We start from the raw sequence: 23051 nt of genomic DNA, 5'->3' as shown, positions 1-23051 counted from the left end.
GGAATAGCACTGGAGATGGAGAGAAAAGGGTGAGATTCAGGACATATTTTGGAGGTAGAATTGTCAGGACTTATTGATGGATTAGATGTAGTAGGTGAATGAAAGGAATCACGGGGAGAGAAGCTCTTAGGATTTTGGCTTAAGCAGTCGTGTGGATAATACTGCATTTTACTGAGGGGAAGAGTATGGAAGAAAGATATTGGAGCAAAAATCAAAAGTTTTGTTTTGATCACATTAAATTTGAACTGCTTCTTTCACATCCAAGTAAAGATAGCAAGAAAACAGGTAAGAGTGTAAAGTTCTGGAAAGAAGCCAGACTAGGGATACAATTTTTTTTTTAAGATTTTATTTTTCCTTTTTCTCCCCAAAGCCCCCCGGTACATAGTTGTATATTTTTAGTTGTGGGTGCTTCTAGCTGTGGCATGTAGGACGCCGCCTCAGCATGGCCTGATGAGCAGTGCCATGTCCGCACCCAGGATCCGAACCAGCGAAACCCTGGGCTGCCGAAGGGAGCGCATGAACTTAACTACTTGGCCACAGGGCTGGACCTGAGGGATACAATTTGGATGCTGTCAGTATATAGATGGCGCTTAAAGCTGTGAGACCTCCTAGAAAGAGTGCAGAGATGGACAAGAAGGCGGCTCAGGACTGAACCTTAGGGGCATTTCTTTATTTAGAAGTCAGGCAGAGGAGGAGGAATCAGCTAAGGAGATCAGGAAAGAGTGGCCATCAAGGGTGAAAAGCAGAGGATGGTGATGTCTTAGAAGCCAAGAGAAGAATGTATCTCAGATGGGAATGGTTAGTTGGGTCAAATGCTGATGCAAGAGGATGTATGAGATAAGAACACGTTGGATTTGACGACAGTCTCACTGGAGCCATGGGGCCAAAAGCCCAATTGGACTGGATTGAGAAGTGAATTGGGGTAGTAATTAAATGGAGAGAGAGACTATAAACAATTATTTTAAGAAATTTGGCCTTAAAGGGGAGCAGAAGAATAGGGCAGTAATTAGAGGGGAGGTGGGATCAACTGAGGGTTTTTAAGAGATAATTAGAGTATATTTGTATCCTCATAGTAATGAGGAAAATGTGATCCCAGAAGAGAGTGATCAGTTGCAGTAGCAGGTGGATAAGTAGGGAAGGTGGCCTTTGACAGAGCCAGGAGACTCTCTGTGGTAGCAAGAGGAAAGAGTGTGGATAGAGATGCAAGATGGTTGGTAGGTTTGGTGGTGCAAATATGAGGGAATTCTTGTGTGATCATTTCTATTTCTTAAAAATGAAATATGAAGACTAGTCATCAGCTAAAAATGAAGGTTTAGGAGGAAATAGTGGCAGTTTAAGGAGAGGCAAGAAGGTTTAAATAATAATGAAAATTGAGAAAGCTGATCTGGTTGCCTGAGAATTTTGAGTGCTTGTTTGAGAATTATGGTTGTGAATTTAAAGTGATACTAGTCAGCTTGGTCGTATGGTGTTTCCTCCATCAACACTTAGCTGTTTTGGTACAGGTTTAAGATTTCTCAGGCATGTATGTGGAGGGAGAAAGCAGCAAGGGAGTTGGTCCTTGCTAAGGTGTGATTATGGTGCTTGGCCATGGAATCTAAGCTGAGTATGGAGCAAAGAGAAGGTGTGGCGAGAGTAGTAGATAGTGAACAAGAGGCAGCGTCGTGGGTTGGGGCTCATTGGGATTGAAAGTCTGTTGTGGGAGTCTGAGAGTAGGTGAGCAGGGTGTGAGGTCGTGGTCAGAGTAGGATGCTCTGAAGTCAGGATTTCAGAGGTAATGCCATTACTGTGATGACAAGGTCAAGGAAATAACTATCAGACTAGGATGGCTAAGGGGATGCAGGAGAAGATCACTGGAGGTGAGGATAGCAGAGAATCTGGAGACAGGAACTGGGGCATCATTCCCATGGATGTTGAAGTCTCCAAGGTGATGAGTTTATCAAGGTAGAAAAGACAACTTGGTGCTGAAGTCATCAATGAAAGGCAGCAGAGGGGTGGGCATGCCTGTGTGGAGAAGATCAATTGAGGTAATTTTGGAAGAATACTTTACTCAGTATCTGGCACTCAGGTAGTGCTCAAAGGGGTTTATATTTGTTTATATTAACAAAGAAAGATAAATAATTGTCATCTCCATACTCCTGGTGGGCAGCCCTCTTGTCAGGCAGACAGACTCATTTGCTGTTTTATCCACTGCTTTCTGCAGTCATTATATTTGTATTTACTTAAGTTTCTGCTCTACTTCGTTCAGCTCGCTGCTTCTTGGCTCTTTTTCATGTAAGGAATAATGATGATTAAGTTAATGATGTTCTAGCAATTAAGTGATCGATGATTTCCTCTGTTTCTAGTTATTTTGGACACTTGGAGGCCTGTGGTGCAGATCTACACAAAGAAATTCGAGACACTTACTATCAATTTGTTCTGTTTTTGGTCAAAGCAATTAAAGGATTTAGTAGCATAAATGACAGGTACTGGATAACTTTATAATTTCTAGAGAAAAAATTATTTCTGTTTTTTCTGATTTTAAAAGAAATGCGTGTTCAATATTGAAAATATAGAAAAGTACAAGGAGTAGAATAAAAATAACTCCTAATCTTACCTTCTAGAGCTAATTGCTAATGTTAATTTATTAGTATATTGTCTCCCAGCCTTTTTTCTGTATGGTGTGTACAGTTTTCTAAAGGGGTTGGGTCTTGGTTTATCTAAGAATTGGTAACCTCTTATTTTCTGTTTTTGATCTGTTGGGCACAGTTTTAAAACTAGAGTATAAAGCCGTTCCCCAGTCTCCTCCATAGTAGGTGGTTTAGACGTAAACCTTGAATCAGATGGTTCTGTTCTATGTCTAAGTTTCATGACCTGGACTAATTTGGGACGGCCCTGATCTTGCTATTTATCAGGAGGCGATGTGCCCTATGGTAGTTCTGGCAGGATAGAAACCTTACTTTACTCTTTCAGAACTCTTTTGCTTAAGCTGTCCTTTGAAGAGGGTTTGTATGGAGTATGAGAAATTTGAAAGGGATTATAAGGAACCCAAACCAGCCATCTGGAGTTTGCTTCTGCTTTCCACTTACAAACAGACCAGGTCTCTGACTGACATGTCTTGTTTCTCTTGTCTCCATTGGTGACGGGCAGCTTTGATAATTTTCACCTTCATGGCCTCTTTAGGTCCTTGCTGCCTGCCTTATCCTGTGTTCAGACAGCCCTGCTTCATCTTTTGGATATGGGCTGGGAACCCAGTGATCTTGCCTTCTTTGTTGACATTCAGTTACCAGATCTCCTCATGAAAATGTCACAAGAGAATATAAGTGTCCATGACAGTGTGATCAGGTAAGAACACAGTCCTGCATGCTGCAGTCCCTAAAGTAGATTATGAGATCCAGTCATCATGGCCTAGGGGTTCAGAGCGCAGGCTCTGGAGCTAGACTCTATGTGTAATATCCTGGCTTTGCCACATACTAGCTGGGTGACCTTGGGCAGTTTATTTAATCCCTCCGTGCCTCAGTTTCCTCATCTTTAGAGCTGCAGATAATAATGGTACCCACCTCACAGGATCGTTGTGAAGAACAAATGAGTTCTGTTTGTCAATGTTGAAAACAGAGTCTGGTGCATGGTGGTGTATGTAAGTTGGTGGTGGTGGTGTTGTAAACAGGGAAAGTGAAGACCCCCTACATTTTTGGAGATCCTACTGTACTTTGTTGAATTGGAGAATTCTTTTCTTTATTTTTTTGTTGTAATTTATGTGTGATTTTTAGATACTATAATCTCATGTACATTATAAGGAATTAAGGTATGAGAAAAAAATAGTACGTGAAGTGTTTTTTTTCTTTCCACTTTTAATGAGTGTCTCTCCACCCTACTCAAGTCCACTCATGTCTGTAGAAAAGAAAGAAGAGAATGGGAGGTGAAAAGCAAGAGGAGAGAGAATTAAGAGGAAATAAATGAATGAGTCAACGTTGGGACAGTTTTCACTCTCTCAGAAGAGATATTCTGGGGAAAAGAGAAGAATTAAGGCTGTCTCCTTGTTTACCAAACCTCAGCCATTGCCCTGCTGTCAGAGGGCTGTCTTGCAGAGAGAGGGGAGACAACAATGGGGAAGGTGTGGTGGGGCATCCACATGCCAGCTCTTTAGCTGTCAGTCTGCTTGTTGTTTGAAGCTTTGCCTGCCCCTGCATGATATAGTCCTTGGGGATGGGGCCGCATCCTTCACTACCAGTCCCTCAGAGCACCTAGCCCAAAGCTAAGTGTGAGTAGGCCTAAAGTCAGTTTGTTGGGATTTATGAGTGAACATATCTACATTTGTTGGTTGGTAAATATTTTGCATTTGCTGTCAAGCAAATCCTTTCATTTTAAAAATTCTGGTTGCTAAAACAAACTATAAACTGCAATTATGGAAATTTACAATTTTGCATCTAAGAGGAGTCCACGAGATTATCTATATGAAACTTTGAAATGAGGAAACTGAGGACCAAGGCTGAGTGCTGTGTCAAGGTCTTACGGCAGCTAATGGGAGAGCCAAAGCACCTGGGTCTCTCCTTTCTCATGCTGATACCACTAGGGTATGCTAAGCGTGTCCAAATCAGACTTTAAAAGAAAATCACTTTATTTGGCTCCAGTGCCTGGCACATAGTAGGTTCACCGCAAATGGTTGTCGAGAGGAATTATGCCGTGTAGGTACAACCTTTCAAGCTCTAATTCCTCACCCATCGTAGTCTGCTCCAGAAAGGGCTTCTCCCTTTTCACTGGTATATATCTATCAAACGTCCTGGGGCTTTGAAAACCAAATTGACCTCTTCCTCTCAGAAATTTAAAAATGCCCCACATATTAGACCCATAGGACAGAGTCTGCTAACCGGCGCTTTCCTTGATTATTGGGAGAGGCATGCTTTTCTCTCTTTATGTCCTTCTTTCAGCCAATGGAGTGAAGAAGATGAGCTTGCTGATGCGAAGCAGAATTCAGAATGGATGGATGAGTGTCAGGATGGCATGTTTGAGGCTTGGTATGAAAAAATAGCCCAGGAAGATCCAGAGAAGCAGAGGAAAGTAAGACCTCTCAACTAGAGTAATCGGAAGTGATTTGCTAGGAGTTTGGAGAGGACAGGCTGCCTGGGGTGGGGTGCTGCCAGCAGGTTGTCTCCCGAGAGGGCTGCAGGTGGCAGACAGCACCTTAGGGAGTCAGCTGTTGCTGAGTCTGGTGTTTAACCTGAGGGGTCCTGAATCCTGACTTGACCACACTCAGAGAATGGCTCCCTCCCATAGAACTAGACTCACAGAAAATTGGCTCATGAGGCTGAAGTATAATATTAGATGCCACTTTATTAATTTACAGTGAGAAATAGAATTGCTGAAGGCCCTGGGCTCTGGTGTCCTTGGTGCAACACATTCTTTTCCTGTAGGCAAGCAGCAGCATGGGAAGCCACGTTTCAATCAGAAGGTTGTCTGGTGAGCATGGAAGCAGCCACATGTACACAGAGTCAATTACGTGATTCAAATGTGTAAAGGCTTCAGGCTCAGCCAGCCTGCCATGTCCATCTCCACGTTAGGTATTTATCTGTCACCGCCACATTGTGCCAGGCATCTGCTGCCTCAGATTCATTGTTTTCTTAGTATTGTGTGCCTACTATGTGCCAGTTACTTTGCTCCTCCAGCGCCTCTGTGGTGCTTGGATGGAGCATACCAACTTGGCCTTTGCGATTTTTCTGTCTTGTATCTTAATATCTTACTGGGAGCCATTCTGTAGTTCTAAAGTAACTGGGCATATTTGCTCTGATCTACTACTGTTTGATGACTTAGTGATTTATTTCCCTATTTCCAGGCCATAAACATAAACTGTACTGTAAGTCTTCAGGTACTTTTCAGTAAAACAATTGGTTTGCTCATGAAGCGGTGCCCTGAGGACTATCTCCCCAGAAAACTTTTCTAAGTGCCAGCAAACAGTGCTTCTTATGCAGTGTTTCCTGTATCCGCGAATGCTACCTTTGTCCAACCAAGCACCCAAGCCAGAGATCTGGATGTTGTTCCTGACCTTTCGCTTTTACTGACCCCCATACCCAGTCAGTCCCAAGATTCTTCACTTGTGCCTCCTAACACCTCTCAAATCTCCCCGACTTTCGCCGTCTCGTGTGCTGCTCGTTCCAGCCCTCGTCATCTGTCACGGGTTACTTTAACAGCTTCTCTCCTGGTTAGGCTTCCTGACTCTGGTCTTGCCCCCTGCAGTGCACTCGTCACTCAGTAACCAGAGGAAGCTTTAGAATGCTCAAATCTGATCACATTACTCTTCTGCTTAAAAACAGTTGGTGACTCCTTAGACGATTATTTTAGACGCTCTGTGGTTTAACCTTTCTAACTTTATTTGCTTATCCCCCGTACTGTGTTCTACATATTGAATTATTGCCAGTTTCACAAACCATCATCTCCTTTTTGCCTCCTGTACAGCTTGCCTTTGCTTTAAGCTGGCATGCCCACACCCTTACCTCTACCCAGCTAATACCTCTTTGTCCCTCAGGTCTCAGGGAGGAATTATTTCCCTTCGAAAACCTCCATGACTTTCCTAACACCCACTGATATCCCTCTTCTGTATTCTCTAAGCCTCCTGAATTTGCCTCTTAAAGCCCTTGTCATACTGTATGGTGTCAGCTGTTTACTTGGGAATTCCAAACTAGCCACTAAGCTCCTTTATCGTCTAAGCCTAGCACCTAGTACAATGCCTGGAATAAATTAAGTACCCATTGAGTGATGGCTTGATTAATGAATAGTGGCCACATCAGAAAATCTGTTGGGGGGCCAGCCCAGTGGCGCAGTGGTTAAGTTCGCATGTCCCACTTTTCGGTGGCCCGGGGTTTGCCGGTTTGGATCCCGGGTGCAAACGTGGCACTGATTGGCAAAAAGCCATGCTGTGGTAGGTGTCCCATGTATGAAGTAGAGGAAGATGGGCATGGATGTTAGCTCAGGGCCAGTCTTCCTCAGCAGAAAGAGGAGGATTGGCAGTAGTTAGCTCAGGGCTAATCTTCCTCAAAAAAAAAAGAAAAAGAAAGAAAGAAAATCTGTTGGTTAATTGTGCCGATTTCACCTTACAGATGCACATGTTTATTGCTCGCTACTGTGACCTGTTGAACGTGGACATCTCTTGTGATGGATGTGATGAGATTGCCCCCTGGCATCGCTACCGGTGTCTGCAGTGCAGTGACATGGATCTCTGCAAAACTTGCTTCTTAGGTAAATTTCATGGTCTGAGTATGCCATACCCAAAAGTAATAATCATTTCTATTTTCTATGATCTTGTCATTTTTTAAACTCCCATTGTATTACATAAAAATACTGCTCAGTGGTATTCTCTGATTTGTTGGCAAATATGAGCCATGTCTCCCCAACTGGATAATAAGCTCCAGAGCTCTGTTATCTGACATGCTTCCATCTTCCATTGTGCTGGGTGTAGACACTTGATAAACACTCAGGACCAATGAATGTACCTTCATTTGAGTTTCCAAGAAATTATTTTCCTTGTGAATCATGCAGTATTTACAGGTAGTAATACACACACACACGCACAGCAAACTTCAGAATTCTTGAATACTGTTGACTCGTAGGTGCTGAGGTAAAGCAGATCAACAGTAGTGAGCAGTTGATTGTTCTTCATGTGCATGGTCCAGTTGTAAAAGATACAGCCCCTGTCCTTGAAGCATTTACAGTCTTAGCAGGAGACTGGACATGTCCACAAAATGTATATTCCAGTAAAGAGTGTACATGCTGAGTTACAGATGAGCAGTACAGATTATTCTAGAAAAGCTCTGAAGTAGTAGCCATCACTGTTGCAGGGAAGGCTTGTGGAGGAGGTAGGATGTGAGTCGGTCTTTGAAGAAAATTAGAATAGGATGATTGAAGGAAACATTGAAGAGTGCGTCACCATCCAAAGCAGAGCAAGTCCAGAGACAGAGGAGTGAGCATCTGTAGTATGTTAGACAGACATGCTCAAGTGTCTGTCCAGCTAAGTGATGGGTGAAGAGAGGTGGGGTCCAGATTGTGGGACCGTGAGATACTGGGCTAAGGAACGTGAATGAGTCTACAGACAATGGGGAAGGTTCTTCAAGCAGGGTACTAACACGATGAGAGCTATGCTAGAGGAAGGTGGTTCTCTGTAAGAGTTTCCCTTAGGAAATCAGTCACAGTGGTGACAAGTGGATTAGTGCCTGGACTAGGTTCATGGCAGTGGGAACAGAAGCGGGTCAGACATGAGGAGCATTTAGCAGAGTCCGTTACAGGGCTCTGAGACCCACGGGACTTAGCATGAGGAGACCAGAGCGTCAGTCTCTTCTGTGACTAACATTCTTTCTCACTCACTGGGTCTGGGGTTATGAAGTCTGTTTTCATCTGTGATTCTGGAATGAAAAAGTAAGAGCAAAAGCCTGATCACTCCTCAATGCTTGTTAACAGGAATACACAATAGATGCTTAATGTTTGTCAGAGGAGAGGTCATGGGAGCCAGCTCACAAATTAGCATGTGGACTTTTGCCAAACGGTGGTCATGACGGGACTTGGTGATCTAGTTGTTCAGACTCTGTGTGCCTTGGAAAAGGGTTGGGGGGGGGGGGTGTCAGTCCACGGTACCATTGCTAAGAAGTTTTGTGCTGAGAATATCGTTCATATGCTCAGAACTACTGGGCAGAATGCCCTGGTCTCCTGAAGATGTGGATTAGATGTACTAATCTACTTGTCACTGCTGTGACTGATTTCCTAAAGGAAACTCTTACAGAGAACCACCTTCCTCTAGCATAGCTCTCATCGTGTTAGTACCCTGCTTGAAGAACCTTCCCCATTGTCTGTAGACTCATTCACGTTCCTTAGCCCAGTATCTCACGGTCCCACAATCTGGACCCCACCTCTCTCCACCCATCACTTAGCTGGACAGACACTTGAGCATGTCTGTCTAACATACTACAGATGCTCACTTCTCTGCTCCTCTGTCCCTGGGCTTGCTCTGCTGTGGCCCCCGATGTCCTTAGCAATAAATTGGGAACAGCCTTGCTTCTGGGGTTGGTTTGGATTTGGAAACTAGCCCTTCTGTGAGCCCTTCGCCCAGTTCACCTCACACTGCTATTTTTCTCCCAGGTGGGGTGAAGCCTGAGGGCCACGGAGATGACCATGAAATGGTCAACATGGAGTTTACCTGTGACCACTGCCAGGGTTTGATCATAGGCCGGAGGATGAATTGCAATGTGTGCGATGACTTTGATCTTTGCTATGGATGCTATGCAGCAAAGAAATATTCCTATGGGTATGTCTCACATGACCTCTGGCCCTGTAGCCTTTTCTTCATGTATTCCTTTGCTTTAAAAGGGGGCTTCTTTTTTTAAAAAGGATTTTTATTATAAAAAATTTCAAACACACCCACGAGTAAACAGACTGGTGCAGTGACTCTCCACATATACCCATTACCCGGATTCAACAGTTAGGAAGATTTTGCTGTGTGCTTTTCTTTTGTTTTGCTTTTTTAAAAAGCAACTTACAGATCTAAAATCATTTCCTTCCTACATACTTTATATCCAACTCTAAAAATCATGGATGTTTTCTCATATTACCAAAGTGCTCTTACCACACCCTGCAGAATTTCACAATAAGGAATTCTCATATCACCTGGTTTCCATAGACAGTCTTCTGGGGGTTGTGAAATCCTGAAATGGTATCAGCAAGGTTTGTGTTTCTTCATTTCTCTGGGGAAAGGGCCCAAACATCTCTTTAAATTTTCAATAGCCACAGCCTTAGAGGTAACTAATGCCTGGTCCTGACCATACATGCACTCCCCTGAGGCCCTGTTCTGCCTTTTGGAGCCTCAGAAAGGCTTGTAGGCCTTAAAAATGTCTTGCCTTTGCAGCCATTTGCCTACGCACAGCATCACAGCCCATCCGATGGTGACCATCCGGATCAGTGACCGGCAGAGGCTCATCCAGCCCTACATTCACAACTACGCCTGGCTGCTTTTTGCTGCCCTGGCTCTCTATAGTGCCCACCTGGCCAGCGCAGAGGACGTGGACGGCGAGAAGCTGGATCCCCAGGCCCGCAGCAGTGCCACCACCCTGCGGAGCCAGTGCATGCAGCTTGTCGGGGACTGTCTGATGAAGGCTCACCAGGGAAAGGGTAATTGTTCCTCATGCACAGAAACCAAACCGACCCCCAGCTGCTTGGGAATGAAAAGCCCCAGCAAAAGTGAAATACCGTGCTTGCTTTAGAGGCAGCAAAATCCAGTTTTCCATAAGAGGTGCTCACCCCAGTGTGGAACTTAATGTTAAATTCCCAAATGCATTTGAGAGAAATTAAAGTAGCTTTAGTTTCCCTAAAATATTTACATGAGGATATAAAAAATATTAATAATTAAAACTCTTGATGTCTGTAGATAAAGTGTGTAATATTTGAATCTAACAGACTTAACATTGCCAAAGGAATTCAGCCTTTTTAAACCTGGGGTGCAAATCTACTCCCACACAACTGTATTCTAGGTGAGAGCTATTTATAACTAAAAGAGTTTGACTAATAAAATACCTAGATGATTTTGACTTTACTGAGGGGTGCTAAGGAGAAAAGAGCTTGTGTGCTGACTGTCTGGGACATTTCCGTTTCTTTCAGAATAAGGGCCTCCCCGTTCTGGTAAGCGTTGGGGAAGTCAGACCTGTGTTAGGTAGCAGGTGCATGATGCCAGTGCTTAAGAGCTATTTTGTGATCTGTTTGTCGGTGGGGATTTAGAAATCCAGTTGTGTGGGGCTACTGTCAAATTTTAATGTTACTGATTTTCTGACTAGACAGTTCTGTTGTATCTTTTGTCTTCTCTTGTTCATAAAGTGTAGGTCTCCCTCCTATCCAGACTTTTGGGGTCTGAAATCACGCACTGAGAGATTTGGGTCGCCAGGGGATTTGTATTGAGTAATCTTCAGGTTGATTTGTGGAGGACTCAGCCGTCTATTTCCACATAGTAGCAAAGTGATTTATGGAATTTGCAGGAAATAACCCTTCTTAGAAAACTTTTCACCGTTCTCTTATTTGCTTCCCATGTAGGTCTGAAAGCTCTAGCTCTTCTTGGTGTGTTGCCAGATGGTGACTCTACCCCAGAAAACCAGGCCCTGTCAGTCACTGTGCCCACTGGAACATCAGAGGAGCAGCTAGAGAAGAAAGCTGTCGAGGTTGCAGAGGAGCCGTCAGACACAGACCGTTTTGTGCACTGCAATGTAAATAACAGTCTCGACTGGGCAGAATCCCAGGCTGAACTCAGAGAGCCCGTCACACAGGAGAGCAGAGCGGAGAGGTTAAGGGCACAGACTCTTGACCCAGGTTGCCTGGGTTCACATCCCTGCTCTGTCAGGCCTTGGGCGTGTTACTACAGTCTCTTCACTTCAGTTTTCTCATCTGTAAGATAGGGGTGATAATAATAATACCTGTTCCATAGGGTTGTTGTGAGGAGTTACATATATTACACACATTGAATTAATGTATGTAAAGTGCTTAAAACATTGTATGTCGCAAGTTCCATATCTGTGTTAACTACTCCTTTTACCTGCCTCCTGGTGGTTTTTATAAGGATTGAACAGGATTATGCACCTGAAGAGATTAGTTCCTGGCCCATGGTGAACACTATCTGAGTAGCTGTTATATTCAGCCAACAAATACGTGATACTAAGTGCTTACTATTTACCAAGTACACGTAGTAGTTCACATTGTTGGGGAGGAGGAATTTTCCTTTTACCCTTCTAGGTTCTTTGGCTGATCTAATAATCAAATCAATGTAAAACAGATTAACATGAGAAAAACAAATTTAATTATGTAAGTAGGTTAGCCCCATAAAAATATGAGACCCAAGGATAAGCCAGACAGTTGAGGCTTACATGCCAGCCTGAGCCGAGGAATGGGACAGGGGCCTGGGGCTTCCAAGGGGAGGAGGGCAGTTCACAGGGTGATCAGAGGAGCAGATGTTAGGTAATCAGCTGTTTGTCCTGCCATGCAGACAGGGTTTGCAGATAAGAGCTTGTCTCTGGTAATAGCGCTCTGTCTGGGTCAGGCTGCCGATCTAAATTCTTTTAGGCAGTTGAGGGAAAGGTAGAAGTTTGTCTTGAGTCTGCTGAGTCCTGATAACCTTCAGCTTGAAATAATCTGCGTGCCAAACTGGCACATTTTGGGGTCATGTATTCTGCTCCCCCTCAACATATATTTGTATAAGTAGAAGAGCCTGTCTGGATCCAGTCATACCCCATGATAGTGACATTAAAGACTGTCTTGTGGCAGAGCACAGCATCGCTTCTGTGATGCTGCCTCCAAAGCTTGAGTTTATACTGTCAGTGCCCCTGACTGCCTCAGGAGCTGCTAGTGTTTCTGTCCTTTATCTCCATCATGTTAACTAGTTCAAGGATCCCCTATTTGGTGATTCTAGCTCACCGGGATCCTGCTGTCGTTTAGAGGAAGACAAAAGCAAAGATGGCTAGCGAAAACTTGAAAATTCTACTAGCTTCATTCAGGCAGAGTCAGCACAAGACAGGTGGCATAGCAATCTTCAAGCCTGTCTCTGAGGTGTCAACATTGTTGATCACAGGACCCCTTCTCCAGGCAGCACTTTAACCACCCGTGGATTCTGTGGGGCAGAGAGAACCTTATCAGCAGAGACAGGATAAGTCAGTAATCTTCACCTTTGAGCCTAGGAATATTCGTATCTTCTCGTGAGCTCCTAGAATCTTTAACATGCTGCCTGTAAGCACTGTCCTCCCCTTTTATGTACTTATTCATTTATATTTATCAGAATGGACTCAGATTTTTTTTGTTCAATGGATTAAAATCTATTACTTTTCAGTATTTATTTAGGTGCTCAAATCATCCCATGTTTGGCCAATGGGAGCTCCTTCCAGGTGGCTTTTGTGTCCTTTGATATGTCTCCATTATTCTTTGAGTACTTCCTTAATTTTTGATACAAAAAGATGTTTCAGGCTTGTCTTGGGCTTTTCCTGCCTAGGGACTGGAATTGGCCTTTTTCCAGTAGCGCCCAGGGCATTATTTTTATTTCTGAAGTGTCCCCACCTTTTGGGTCCCCTTGTCATCAGCAGCTGGGTGCTCCCAGGGTATCCTGCCTCTGGCTCAGTCTCTTGGTCTTCTAGCAAAGCTGCAGTTTCCAGCACTGTCCCCACTATGATGGCCCTAAGGACCACATCCCATTTGGGCCCTGAATACAAATTGCTTGTTTTTGAACTCACGTGCTTCTAGCAATCCCAGGCCCTATTAAGGGTAACTGCCCTCTCTCCCTCCAGTGAGTAGAGACACTTTTCATTTTATACAACTGAGAAACCAACCTTAGCCAGGGGCATCATCTAGGGGATTCTGTGTACAACAGCCTCAGGCCAGCACTGAGGCCCCTGGGTGTCACGTGGTGCAACAGCAGTAGCTCTTTGGAGCCCTGTTAAACCAGGAAAGAAGATCAAGCTAAAGTTATTAGCCAGAACGTTGGAATTATATTGTCCTCACAAAGTGCCACATGGTACAGAGAGTATGGTGTTGAAAGTCTTTTCAGAGGGTACATTTTTAACAAGGCAAGTAACTCTCTCAGTCTTGGTCCCTTCCTAGTACAGTCTTATAAACCCTTGTTTCTTTTGAGGGGATTGAGGGTGGGAGCGATGTCAGGGTCACAGTTTCCAGAGAGGGGAGGATAAGTTTGCTGCACTGGAAGATGTCAGGATCTTCTCGGGAGTGGGTGGTGTTGAGCAGCGCTCCATCTTTGGCTCCAAAGCATCCTGGGCTTCCCAGACTTCTTGGAGTTAGGCTGCCGACACCATGCACAGAGGACATCCTGAGTGGCCTAGATTGCACGTATAAGCCTGTGTGATGACAGGGAAAAGCACCCTGAGGGCCTAAGGAGTGCAGGTGATTTTTGGGTGACTCTGAGTCACTCCTGAGGAAATTCAGGCTGAGGACTGTCACCCCACCAGCCTGGGCAGCTCTCCGCCAGCCTCCTGAGCCCAGAAAACCCTCTCAGCTCCAGTGAGGGCCCCCTTAACAAGTCTCCTTGCCAAAATGGAATTCTTAAAAGTGTAAGTCAATTTAGTATACCAGAAAGAAACCCCAAGTTTGTTTTTTCCCTTTTTCCCAAGAGAAGAACTTTCCATACTTGGCTTCTAAAAGCTAAATAGAATGTGTTAGAGATTTGTAATAGAGCCATTGCTTATGTGATGCAGGCTCTGACATTTGGAAGATTTTTGGGGGGATGTGATGCAGTGATTACTGTCTTAATTAGAATATAGATTTATCAGAAATGAGGGACATTTTCTAGTGGAATTCAAAAGTATTTTAGTCTGTGAAGACTAATTTGCCAATGATTTAAAAAATTGTATTATAATATTAATGAGTAAACTTTTGTTATAAGAAAGCTGAATTCTTTTGCGCTCACTATTTTGTTTTTAGGGAAAGAGAGATGTTCATAAGGCAGTTGTTCCTTTAGATTTCAAGCAGAGAAGTAAGGCAGATGAAGGTGTATTGTTAATGAAGGATCCTTCATGCCAGACTCAAATTTCAGACTCACCTGCAGATGCTAGCACACCTACAGGACTTCCAGGTAAAGACTATTTGACCATGACCTTGACCTCTTTCATCTTAAAATGCACACATACCCAGCGCTGATCTGTTTATTGCACACAATTTAAAATTGGCTAGCAACCAAGGGTGCATGATTTTTCAGTTCTGTATCAGATGATGCTGATAACACTTTGAGAGTCATCTTTCCTCCACTTTGCCTCCTTTCCTACCTTTTTTATTCCCTAATTTACTGGGTGCCTTCTATGTGCCAAGTACTGTGCTAGGGATTACCCTGGGGTTGAAATAGGGACCACGTGAGACAGATAGACAGATAGCTCCTGCCCTGTAAACTCATGGAGCTTACAGTCTGGGAGGATTTAAGACAAAGGAGCAGATAACCGTAATTTGAGGTGGAATATGATTCTGTCCAGAGAGAAGTGTAGGTGAGTGTTGACAGTGATTGGCATCCACATAAAGCCTGATAAGGGAAGGGCTACAGGGACCTTGAATGTGCTAGGGTCTGCTGTGAGGAAGGGCATTCAGGGCAGAAAGAACCACATGAGCAAAGGCCTCAGAGTGGGAAACCCCAGAATACAGGGGTTAGTCCCTTGGGCAGGTGTGTAGGGATGGAGTGGAGCACTGGAATGTGAAACTGGAGGGCGCTGTGGCACTTTGCTGCCTGGGGATAGCAGTGGCAAGGTCAGAGCTGTGTTTTAGGAAGACTGATGAGCAGAGATCGCAGTACTGTGGGCTAGAGACTGGCAGCAAACCTGAGCCCCCTCTTTATGGCAGCCCAGGAAGGCAGGAGCTTTCCCATGTGCCCACTCTGTGATGGAGACAAGAGTGAACACCTGGCATCCTGCCCTCTCGGTGGGGCCAGCTCTTGGAAGGGGTTGATGGTCATCTCTGCAGTGCGTATAATTCTGCATTCCAGAAAACAGTGTTGCTCCACGTCAGTCCAGGTCATCAAAATCCACTCTAGGTTCATTCCCTTGAGGATTAGCATCCTGGTTCACATGCAGTTTATTAATTCATCAAATTTTTTACTGGGTACCTGCTATGCTCCAGGAGCATTTCTAGGTGCTTGAGATAGCTCACTGAAAAAAAGCAAAAATCTAGAAGGAAAGACAGACAAACACAATAAATATCAGTGATACAGTCTGTTAAAAGGTGGTTAAATGCTCTGAGCACAGAAGGGCAGGGTTGGGAATGGGAAGTGCAGAGGGGTTGGGAGCGATGGGAGGGAAGGCTCCACATTTAAATGGAATGATCAGGGGCCGGCCCTGTGGCCGAGTGGTTAGGTTCATGTGCTCCGCTTCAGTGGCCCAGAGTTTCACTGGTTCAGATCCCAGGCACGGACATGGCACCGCTCATCAGGCCACACTGAGGCCACGTCCCACATAGCACAACCAGAAGGACCTACAACTGGAATAAACAGCTATATACTGGAGGTCTTTGGGGAGAAGAAGAGAAAAAAAAAAGATTGGGAACAGATGTTAGCTCAGGGCCAATCTTAAAAAAAATTAAAAAATAAAAATAAATGGAGTGATGAGCATAGGCCTCCTTGAGCAAGACGAGTCCAGCAGTAGATTTTTAAAGTCCCAGCTTTATTCTAGTAGTGGCGCAGGGACAGTGCATGGTTTACTTACCTCTTCGGACATATATAGACCCTGGCAAAATCTGAAAGTTTGGTGTTTTACAACTCAGATGCTGAAAATTCAGAGGCATCATCTGAGAAGCCCGTTGAGGAAAAGGCGGTTACTCCAAGCCCTGAGCAGGTGTTTGCTGAATGTTCACAGAAGAGGATTTTGGGATTGCTTGCAGCCATGTTACCTCCCTTAAAGTCGGTAAGAGACAAATGGCATTTCTATCTTTTCATAATGAAAATATTTAAGCTTACAGAAAACTTGAAAGAAAAGAACAATGAACAATTATCTTTACCTCGATTCACCAGTTAATATTTTGGTTTATCTGTCTCTTTACATATGTATATCTATTTTTTTGCAGAACTTTTGAAAATAAATTGAAACCATCTCATTTACACTTCACCCTCAATATTTCAGCATTTGTCTCCTAAAACGTGTTCTTCTATATAACTACAGTGTCATCATCACACTTAAAATTTTTAACTTTGATGGAATGCTTTTATCTTCTATATAGCCTACATACAAATTTCCCTAATTTATCCCCCAAATGTCCTTTTCAGCTTCTGTTTTTAAAATCAGGATCCACTTAAGAGTTGCATTGCATTTAGATGTCATACTGTTTTAGTCTCCTTTAATCTACTTTCCTTGCCTTTTTTTTTCTTTTTAACTTTCATAACATTGACATTTTTAAAGACCCTAGACAGTTTGGCTATGTCTTCTTTATTCTTTTTTATAATTTCCTGCACTGTTCTTGCATGCTTATTTTTCCACATAAACTTGAGAATCGTTTTTATCAAGTTAAAGAGATGTTGTCAGTATTTTCACTGGGCTGGTGTTGAATTTATATATTAATTTAGAAGTAGCCGACATCTTTCTGATAGTCTCCTGTTTTTTTCAGTAAACAGAGAGCAATCAGAAAGTAATCAAAGACAGCTGCTGAAACAGGACTTCCCAACTTGGCAGGGCTGTGGGGAAGGAGAAGTGTCCCCAGAACCCAGCATTTGGTCCTCAGGTCTCTGGATCCAAGGACTTTTTTTAGCAGTTTGACCACAGATGCATAGTCTCAGGGGAATCACCTCTTGCATAGGACTCTGGACTGATTTATAAATCGGTCACAACTCGCAGAGGTTTGTGTCTGGCAGGAAAATGAATATGTATTCCCTTTTGGTGTGTAAATCCATCCTGAAGACCACATTGTAGTTCAGGAGGTTGTCTGATGCGTGTGGAACTGGAACTAGGAGAATAGGATATTGCGAAGATGCGTTTCCATGAAGCTGGATGAATTGGCCTCACGCAGCAACAGGTCTGTCTGGGTAGCTGTTATTGTGCCTCTGAAATCAGCACCCGCGGGCTTGCACAGAGCAGTCACCATTTGGCCTTTGCCTTCCCTCCCCAACACTAATCTTTTCCACATCTTACTGGGCAGCACATTGAGAAACCATCTCTTAAGTTGGGGCCCTTCTGCAGTTGGCTACTCTCATCTTTTTTGTGTTGATTTTACCAGTTTCTCTGTAAGAGTGACCTTTTCCTAACTTGGTGTCACTGTGTTGTAAGCATTTGTGTTGTAGTCAGTTAGCTTACTTCTTATGAGATGAGCTAATTAATTGCTTTGTGCCAGTCAACCGTGGTTCTCCCCATGCCCCACCCCAGCCCAGCTCCAGTACACATTTTTTCCTGCCCCCTTCCCAAGTTCTTTTCCTTTTTTTTTTAATGGTTTACTAAGTCTGATCATAGTTGTGGTTGTAGTTAAATTTTGTCCACTTATTTCAATCTGTATTTCTCTGTCAACTAACAATTTAACCTTTGCTTTTTCTTCCAAACAAGATGAGACCTTTCTCACACTTCTTTTTCCCTCAGCGTATCCCAAGTGTTCAAATTATCTGTAATTTCAGCTCCAGATGGTTTGGTTGGCTGGTTGGTTTAGCATTTTTTTATTGTGTTTAGATTTTACCTCTCTTAAAATTACTTTCTTTAGAATGTCAGAACCACGTTGTAATTAATTGTTGATGGCTACTGTTTTGATTGCACATTATTGTCTGTTGATTACTGTTTTCCTCTTGAATTGCTTATTCTAATTCATTTTTTGTTGTGCTAGAATACTTCTTCAGATATTAAGAAAGGCTGCATGTCTGTCTTTTCCTTTCACCCATGGAGATATTTTGGGAGCACAATTATAGTAACACAGTCTTTTTCCTTCAGAACTCTGTAAATGTTGCTTAATGAGCTTCTGCAACCTAGAGTTACTGATAAAAAGTCCAGTATTGGGCCGGCCCCGTGGTGTAGTGGTTAAGTTCACGTGCTCTGCTTCAGCAGCTCGGGGTTCACAGGTTCAGATCCTGGGCATGGACCTAGCGCTGCTCCTCAAGCCATGCTGTGATGGCGTCCCACATAAAATAGAGGAAAATTGGCACAGGTGTCAGCTCAGCAACAATCTTCCTCAAGCAAAAGGAGGAAGATTGGTAACAGATGTTAGCTCAGGGCCAATCTTTCTCACAAAAATAAATCAAAGAGAGAAAAGAAAAAGTCCAATGTTAAGAATGATTTTTTTTATCTAAAAGTTTTCCCTTTATCCTTAGAATTCAGACATTCATCAGACCATGTCAAAATAGAATTCCCTTTCTGTGTTCCTTCCCTGCATCCTGTTTGCTTTTTTGATAAAAACTCAATTTTTACTTCAGCTGAGGCATTGCTCTTCTCTTGTTTGTTTGCTTCTTCCCACCCCATTTTCATTTTCTGGAGTGCATAGTGACTCTCCTAGATATACCCTCCGTCTTCTCTTCAGTTTGGTCATACTTTTCATCTTTGTCTTTTGTTCGGAGAGAATTCCTTAAGTAGTTTTTTGAATCACCTCTTTGATTTTTAGCAGTGTCTCTTCTGTTCTTGCTCTCTCTATTGAGGTTTGACCCCTGACAATCTTTTCTTTTTTAACACTCTTTGGAAGGCAAGTTATTAGATTTATTTTAGTGTAAGAAGTACCTAGATTGACTTGTATCTGGAATATATAAACAACTCTGACAACCCAATAATAAAAAGACCTCTATCACCATAGATTAGTTTTGCCTGTTTTTAAACTTTTCATAGATGGAGTAAGTCACTGTGTACTCCTTTTGTGTCTAGCTGCTTTCACTCAACATTGTGTTTGTGAGATGCATCATGTTGCTGTGAATAGTTTTGCTTATTCATTCTCATTGTTATCTAGAATTCTATTGTGTGAATATAGCCTAATTTTAAAATTCATTTTACGATTATTGGGCCTTTGGGAAATTTCCAGTTTGGAGCTATTCCACGTCGTAGTAGTACCACGATCATGCTTGTACCTGTTTTCAAGTAAACACATGAATGAAGCCAAGCTTGGCCTGCCAAACAATTTTTCCACAAAAATTATACCAATTTACATTCCCAGAGTGCTCCAAAAATGTTTTATAGCAAGAGGATTGGAATTAATATGAAGCGTTTTGTTATCATGTCTCTTTACTCTCCTCCAGTCTTAAGCAGTTTATCAGCACTTTCTTAACTTTCATGACCTTGACACTTTTGAAGGTTACAGGCCAGCTGTTTTGTGGAATGTCCTCTTTGGGTTTGGTGGGTGTATCCTCAGGAGTAGATTCAGGTTTTGTATCTTTTGCAGGAGTGTCACAGATTCACATTGCAGCCTATCAGGTGGAACCCAATTTTGATTTGTTTCATTACTGATCATGTTCACTTTGATCACTTGATTAAGTGGTGTCAGCTAGCCTTCTCCACTGTAAAGTTGATCTTTCCCCTTTGTTATTAGTAATTATTTAGTGGGGAGAGTCTTTGAAGCTATGCAAATTTTCATCAAACTGGCAATTTATTCATTTAGTTATATCATTATGGGTACACGACTTCCTGTTTAATTCATCATTTATAGCCCATTATTCTTCTTATTTTGATGCTTAAGTTGACCTGGATTTGGCCAATGGGAGCCCATTCAGGCTGTCTTCTATGTCCTTTTGACATACTCCCATAGTTTTTTTGAACATTTTCTCTTTTCTGACACAAAATATTTCATGCTCTCCTCACATTCTCCCTTCCCTAGGCCTGGAATCAGTCATTTCTCTAAGCTGAACTTGTTCCTTTTAGTAGAAACTGAGGTTTGGGCACTAGATAGGCTCATTACTAACAGGGTATCCCCCCAACCAGGCTCTCTCAGTGGACAGAGCTAGGGTGTGTGTGTGTATGTGTGTCTGTCTGTGTGTGCACGCTTCATCTTCCTATTTATTTGAATATTTAGAACAGTGGTTCTCAAACTGGAGGCTCTCTCCCCTCCCCTCAGGGGGACATTTGGCAATGTCTGGAGACATTTTTAGTTGTCGCAGTTGGGGGTATACTACTGGCATCTAGTGTGTATAAGCCAAGGATGCCATTAAACATCTTTAATGCTCAGGTACCGCCCCCATGTGACTCCCCCCACCACAACACTCACACAAGAATTATCAGAACCAAATGTCAGTAGTGCTGAGGTTGAGAAACCCTGATTTAGAAAGAGTGAAAAAGTGAGTGAATCATGAGTTCATACCAATCCCTCCAATTCCCATCTAGAACCACAGGCTTATTCTAGTTTTCTCCTTTTTTATATTTATAACTCCTGTCTTTAACAGTGAGAAACCTGGATCCCATTATCCTTAATATACTTATTTGATCAATCTTGCATTTCTGCCACCTTTCTTTTTCTTCTGTGGGTGACCTCCTCTCCCTGCTTGGACTCTTGACACTGTTTGCTGGGCCTCCCCCAACTTGGATGCCTCCTCACTACACTTGTGTGTTTCTTCCTGTATCAGGTTGCCCCCTTGCCTTGAGTCACCCTCACCCACTGCAGGCTGCTACTCTGTGGCAGCAATCTCCTTGTGCTGCTAGAACTCTGTGTGATTCCCTGTGCCAGGCTGAACTCCCTACCTGGACGCCCTCACCTCACCGCCTCGGCTCCAACACCCCACATCAGGCTGCCCTTCCTTATAGATGCCCTCCTCACCCCTCTGAGAGCTCAAGCTTGAGTCCCATGGCTGACCATTCCCCTGCATGGATGCCTTCCTTGCCCCACTCATGCTGACACCCCTGCCAGGCCACCCGTCCATGGAAACACTTCTCATCCTGCTCGGGTTCCCACACCCCACACAGGACCAGCCCCCTGCATGGACAGCCTCCTCATTTTTCTTGGACTCTGACACCCCACATTAGGCTGCGCCTCCAGGAGGATGCATTCTTGAGAATCATTTTTTATTTTCAAAAACTTTTTTTTTTTTTAAAGATTTTATTTTTTCCTTTTTCTCCCCAAAGCCCCCCAGTACGTAGTTGTATATTTCTCGTTGTGGGTTCTTCTAGTTGTGGTATGTGGGACGCTGCCTCAGCGTGGTTTGATGAGCAGTGCCATGTCCACACCCAGGATTCGAACCAACGAAACACTGGGCCGCCTGCAGCGGAGCGCGCGAACTTAACCACTCGGCCACGGGGCCAGCCCCTATTTTCAAAAACTTTTTTTCTTTAATTGCTTTGTTTTTGTATTATAGATTTAGTGACCTCTGGAATCACACTGAGATAACTACAAAGTTTTTAAATATTCTCTCCAGATTTGGGCATTTCTTGCTTATGGAAAATAACAAGTGGTATAAATGTATAGAGATGAATGTACCAGGCTGTTTATCTAAAAGGTGTTTATAATAATGAAGAATTAGAAACAAAGGAAGTGTCCAGCAATAGGGGAGCCATGAAGTCAGTTATGTCTTAACTATAAAATGCAATAGTGTGCAACCATTTGGATGATTGAGGAGCTCTGTTTTTATTGGTTTGAGAAATGGCATATTAATAGAAAAAAGTAAGTTGCAGGACAGCATTTAAAGAAACAAAAATGTTTAATTTTAAATTTATTTTACATATATGTCAATATGCATAGAAAAAAGTTGAAAGACTGTTCATCAAACTGTTCACAATTGTTATCTCCTGGTCTTGAGGGGAAGTAGATTACGGGGAGCCTTAACTCTTGTATATTTCCAGATTAGTTGAATTCTTTTACCATGACATGTCAGGACAAAAAACTGAGTTTATTTCTCATGGTGAAGGAAAATTAGAAGTAGGCTTGTAAGGTCATAGCTGAGAATATTTATTTTACAATTGATTGTACACAAGCCCTTCATGAAAGCTGCTGCACAATTCTTCTGGCACTAGGCTAGTTGTAAACTAGACGTGAAGGGGTGGAGTCTTTAGCTGGTGTGGTCACATGGACTTTGTATTGAGCAGATTTCTCTCCTTCCCTTGCAGGGTCCCACAGTCCCCCTGATAGACCTGGAGCACGTCCTCCCACTCATGTTTCAGGTTGTCATCTCAAACGCAGGCCACCTGAATGAAACCTACCACCTCACCCTGGGTCTTCTCGGCCAGTTAATCATCCGCCTTTCACCAGCAGAGGTGGATGCCGCGGTGATCAAGGTCCTCTCAGCCAAACATAACCTGTTTGCGGCAGGGGACAGTTCCATCATGCCAGATGGCTGGAAGACCACCCACCTGCTTTTTAGCCTGGGAGCTGTGTGTCTGGACAGGTAGCCACCCCACTCTACCCCACCTTGGTGTTCATTTCTGCAAGTCAGAGGTCTGACTATTGACTGATTTCAGTGCTGCTGTCAGGGAATTTTTTGTGAGAATAGAATTAGTTATATTAGAAATGCTGTCAACCAACATTTTAAAAATGTATATATTTTTAAAGACATAGTTGTAGACTGAGTATATAAGTAACATCTTGATTTTTTTTCCACTTACCGTTATATGAAAAGCCTCATTCCAGTGTTTTTAAGCTAATTAACGCACGGCTCTTTGGCATGCCTCTGGGTCTGCCTTGGAGTGTAGCGAGCTCTGATGAGTTGAGTTTGG

General features: G+C 43.2%; 1 protein-coding gene across 3 annotated transcripts in view; it reads left to right on the top strand.

The window, feature by feature from the left end:
- ZZEF1 (zinc finger ZZ-type and EF-hand domain containing 1) overlaps positions 1-23051 on the top strand; it is a 112715-nt gene that overhangs the window by 61959 nt on the left and 27705 nt on the right. For 2 of the 3 annotated variants that reach the window (XM_070560963.1, XM_070560961.1), the window contains exons 31-40: positions 2343-2462; positions 3160-3321; positions 4905-5034; positions 7068-7206; positions 9097-9262; positions 9860-10122; positions 11035-11384; positions 14413-14563; positions 16231-16370; positions 22446-22723. In XM_070560963.1, the coding sequence (XP_070417064.1) occupies positions 2343-2462; positions 3160-3321; positions 4905-5034; positions 7068-7206; positions 9097-9262; positions 9860-10122; positions 11035-11384; positions 14413-14563; positions 16231-16370; positions 22446-22723 (1899 nt within the window). The remainder of the gene's footprint in view (positions 1-2342; positions 2463-3159; positions 3322-4904; positions 5035-7067; positions 7207-9096; positions 9263-9859; positions 10123-11034; positions 11385-14412; positions 14564-16230; positions 16371-22445; positions 22724-23051) is intronic. The other variant, XM_070560960.1, reaches the window with a different exon arrangement.

This window comes from Equus przewalskii, chromosome 10, assembly GCF_037783145.1.
Source record: "Equus przewalskii isolate Varuska chromosome 10, EquPr2, whole genome shotgun sequence".
Taxonomy (NCBI): Eukaryota; Metazoa; Chordata; class Mammalia; order Perissodactyla; family Equidae; genus Equus; species Equus przewalskii.
The sequence above is the reverse complement of the archived record's forward strand: the minus strand, read 5'-3'. Positions and strand labels throughout refer to the sequence as shown.